The sequence below is a fragment of the Argentina silus genome, assembly GCF_951799395.1.
Source record: "Argentina silus genome assembly, chromosome: 22".
Taxonomy (NCBI): Eukaryota; Metazoa; Chordata; class Actinopteri; order Argentiniformes; family Argentinidae; genus Argentina; species Argentina silus.
In genome coordinates this window covers 4689628-4694115 of record NC_139676.1, presented here as the reverse complement: position 1 = coordinate 4694115, position 4488 = coordinate 4689628, and the positions used below count along the sequence as shown (strand labels likewise).

The 4488-nt window shown below is 44.6% G+C and overlaps 1 protein-coding gene across 1 annotated transcript; it reads right to left on the bottom strand.

The window, feature by feature from the left end:
• Positions 1-1428: 1428 nt before the first annotated feature.
• On the bottom strand, positions 1429-4122 carry LOC310821444 (homeobox protein Nkx-2.5-like). Its single transcript, XM_083693483.1, has 2 exons — positions 3524-4122; positions 1429-2612 (listed from the first exon to the last, which is right to left on the bottom strand). The coding sequence occupies exons 1-2, from the start codon at positions 3975-3977 to the stop codon at positions 1975-1977; spliced, it is 1092 nt and encodes a 363-aa protein (XP_083549609.1). The 5' UTR covers positions 3978-4122; the 3' UTR covers positions 1429-1974.
• Positions 4123-4488: the final 366 nt, after the last annotated feature.

Genomic DNA, 4488 nt, shown 5'->3' with positions numbered 1-4488 from the left:
AAAAAATATCTGTGTATGTACAGCTTTAAAATGAGGATGTTTTATGCATGCATACATTTGTAGTATGCAAGTTTGATTATTTCTCCAAAACACGGGGCCCATTTCTCTAACCAGGCGCCATGCGTCTTTTCCAACTCATTCCTTGTCCCCATTTTTACCAGATAGAAAAATAGTCAAACTTGTAGCAATAATAATACCCCTCTTTCACACAGCTGCCCCCCGCTGCCTCACCTCCAGCCCTGGCTGCCCCGGAGAATCACGGCTGGGGATCTCTCTCTCCGCCCCAAATCACAGACCTATTCTCCTTGAACAAAACCCAAAAGCGAACAAAAGTGAACACATTTTTTTCCATCCCAGTCGCTGTATAGCGCAGCCAGTTAAAATAACGTGCTGCCTGCGCCTCAAATTGGAATATTAGGACGTCAATCTCGCAGCTCTTGGGTTCCTTTGTCTTTGCTGAGTGGCCGGGCCTGCCTACCACACACCTTTTGTCCGTGGATCCAATAAGGCCCATTATTCCCGCTCTCCAGCCTTGCTCGTACTGTCTCTTTCAGGGTATTTTAGGTGCCTAATCGCGTCCTTAAAGGCCCTCAAATGGAGAATAACTTCCTCCTTTCACACCGCCTGGCACCCGGACAATTAATTCGAGTGTGCCTGTGGCCTGGCCTTTGCAACCGCCTCCCCTGCGACACTTTTGAAAATGGTAAGAGGCTAACAAAGCTGTCAGGACCAGCCGGATCAACCCAGCACTGTCTGACTCTCAACCCAGTTACATTTCCATGTGTTCGAACTTGTTGAATTTCACACGTTTGCAATAACTAGTAGCCTAACACCAGGCTTGTGTTCAATGCACGGTTATTAAGCATGAAATATTACGGCCAGGCTTTAAAGAAATTAGAATGAAAACTATTAGTCTTTTCTCGTCTTAATATCCATGGCTTGTCTTTCCAAGAAGCCATTCATTGCTTTATAAAGAGCGACGAGTCTGACATTGCTGCTCTAACATTTGCTCTATTGCTCCTCCAATGAAGTCTATTCATTGGACTACCTTTGCCATTATGTCCAACTAGGAACATATGCAGACAGTATTTCAATCCAGGAGTTGGCTGGCCTATATGCAACATTCATTGCTCAAATTATTATTGAATATAATATATATAACATTGAAAACCCCCCACTAATGTTAACACAATTTCTTTTCATTATTATTTTCTCTCATACACATAGGCTAAAGATACATTGAGACCAAAGCTCTCAATGTCCCACGAAGAATATAAAGGACCGTTTGTGCAATGTCGCAAAATATGATTTATTTGTTTTCGAAAGTAAGTTATGAGATTGACATGTTATCTGTGTTTGGGCCTCGACCGCGGCGTGTCACTTAAGTATTAAAAAATGGACGGAATTATCGGCTATGAATACAGTTTCAATTATTTTTCCAATTTGGACCAGAATAGAAATTTACATAAGCTTCAATATATATATATATATAAAAAAAATCCCTCCGTATGTCATTGTGTTAAAAAGAAACATTTAAAATATCAAGCAAATCCTTGAGAAATCGATGGCCAACTCTCCTGCAGCACAGTAATCCGGACATGTCACGCACATGTGCACCTGTGACATCAACTCCCTGCGCCACAATGAGTTTACAGTCGGTTGACATCCAAAACCTTGACCAAGGAAACTGAATGCCGTTGTTGTTCGTCAACTATCAAAAGTCCAGCCAAACCGTTACGCATAGCATTACATCGTATTCAGGGGAGTAAACATTACGAATGAATTTCAGTCAAAAGAAACCCATCTCATGGCTTAACTACAACAAAAGCAACAACACTGTTTCCGAGATATTGATGTGAAATACACACTTTTTTTTTCAAAATGAGAAAAGATTGAACCATTGAAAGCAAGAGCTCGGTGAACGACCGGTGTGTATAAAATGAGGCCCCGGTTAAATCCCGGTCTTGATCATGGCTACCAGGCCCGGATCCCTTGCAGTGACCCCTGGCACTGTGTGACCGCTGTCCCTTGGTGCGTCTGGGGTTGAGGAGAAGCACTCAAACCGCCAATGTTCCCCAAGTTCATGTTCATGAAGGCGTTAGCCGTGGTGGTTGGGGGGAGAGTGGGGATGCTGGTGTACGTACAGCTGTAGTTGGTGTTGTATGCGGGGTTGTTGTACGTGTAGGCCGGGTATCCGTTATAACTGTAGGGATTCGACCCGCAGTACGGCGCGTTGTAGTTCTGTGTTCCGCCCAGACAAGGCTTGCCGTCTCGGACCAGTACCGGCACGGCGACCCGCCTCGGCGGGGGAGGGTGGTGGTGTCCCGCCAGCTCCAGGGACTTGTCTTGGCGCTGCCTCTTGCATTTGTACCGTCGATTCTGGAACCAGATTTTCACCTGCGTGGAGGTGAGTTTAAGAGTGCTGGCCAGGTGTTCTCTCTCCGGGGCGGACAGGTACCGCTGCTGTTTGAAGCGTCTCTCCAGTTCGAATACTTGGGCCTGGGAGAAGAGGACCCGGGGTTTCCTTCTGGTCCTCTGCTTCACCGGCCGCTCCGAGTCCCCCTGCCCGATGTCCTCACCCTCCAGCGGCTTGGAAACCACGCTGCAGCTCTCTGTGGTTTCAGAAGACAAATATAAACATTTCTGGACTGCAATACGATTAGCTACATTCACTGTTCTGGAAACGAAGTACACTGTTCTCTCCCTCAGTATAGCCAAATGACCCATTGACATATATAGAAAAAATACAGATATATCTTTGGCCTGGTATTTTTTTTTTTTATGACATCCTCTTTTATACATATTTTCGTTTGTAGGCTACTTAGTGTATTCGGCATAGAGCCTATATAGCTGACTAACACATTATGGAATAAGGGACAACAGGAAATTAATAATTACTTACTGCCAAACGCTGCACAACATTAATAACATCTGAAGACAACAATTTTCTTTAAATCAATGTTCCTTTATGCCCTACAAATCATAGCCATGCAAGCTGATCTTTTCATATTTGTTTGACCATCTGAAAAGTGTAATTAAGTCTTCTATTCAGACCTTAAGATAATGAGAAATGTAATTTATAATTTTCAGATATCATCCATCGTGAATATAGGCCTCTTCAATATTGTTCAACCAAGCACCTATAATTAGTCTATATAGCATGTGTCCAAGCTAATAAGAAGAGATAGCTATGCATGTATTTATCAATGTGTTGAGCCAAGAGTTAATTTACAATTAAAAATTAATGTATTCGAACAAATAAAAGATCTGAGCTGAAATGACCCAAGCATGCTCTTAAAAAATCACGTTAGCCTACTTTATGTAGCCTATTTTAGCATAATTGAAAAAAGCCCAATTTTTATATAGACTTCATTTGATCATGAAAGTGTATTTTAAGATGTAGTCTCAATGGGCAGTTTATAAGACAATGGGTAATGTACTCAAAGCGATCCCTTTGTTTGCAGCGTTATCATTTTAGGAGGTTGAAAATGTACATTTACATTTAAATCGTGCTTTAACTCACTTGTGTCTGTGTCCTCGAGGTCGGCCTCCAGCTTCGGGTCCGCCAGGTGGCTCAGCCCGGAGTGGACGTACATCTCCGGCGACAGACTGGCCTCTCCGTGCCCGTCCCGCACCGCCAGAGAGCTGATATAAGACATGTTTTCCTCCCCGTCCGAGAACGGGGGGCTGTCTCCGGCTGCGGCGAGCATGCAGGACGGCGGCGTTTGGAAATGCTGCTGCTGCTGCTGCTGCAATTGTTGGGACGACTCGTCGTGGAAGTGCTGCGTATGGGACGGGTGCTGGTCCAACTGCCGGGACGGGTGCTGGTCCAACTGGCGGAGATGCTGCTGCTGCTGCTGTTCCAGCTTGAGAATATCCTTGACAGAGAACGGCGTCGAGGTGAGAGGGCTCGGAAGCATTATGCCATCAAGGTCCTGCTCGCTCGCATTAAGGAAATCAATCCCACGGAGTAACATACACCCTTTTTAAAATAAGAATTGATTTATAGGTTTGGTCATCGGAGGTGCACTATACGCCGTTGAAATCCCTCATCCCCAAAACAAGACAAAATGGAAACGTTGATAAGGGTGTAAGTAGTCCTGGTTTGTCCATGTAGGCCAACGTGCCTCCTTTGACAGCTTGTGTCTGTTTTTGTAACTGGAGTTGGAGCAGGGCGAATCCCCTTTCCTCGGCCCGTGATGTCACTCCGCTAGGGCGGGATGCATGAAACAGAAAGGCGTTGAGATGAACCAGTGCGCTAATGATCTGGACCCGTCTGAGGGGAGGTATAGAAGGGGGACCGCCTCCCTGACACTCCCTACTCCTATATCATTTTCCATGAATATCGCCAGCATGAAGTATTTTTGGCCTATAGGTGCTAATGTTGTTAATGCTTTATTATTAAGCGTACATAATAAGCATTATTAATTATTAATAAGCATTGTCCATAGTATGTTCTATAAAACATATCGGTCTGTAATCACCTGC

What these genes read in the sequence shown, in the direction of transcription:
- LOC310821444 (XM_083693483.1), bottom strand. Translation starts at nt 3,977, where the DNA reads ATGTTACTCCGTGGGATTGATTTCCTTAATGCGAGCGAGCAGGACCTT. An exon ending in CCTCGAGGACACAGACACAA is followed by an intron (nt 2,613 to 3,523) that starts GTGAGTTAAAGC and finishes CTGAAACCACAG; the next exon opens with AGAGCTGCAGCGTGGTTTCC.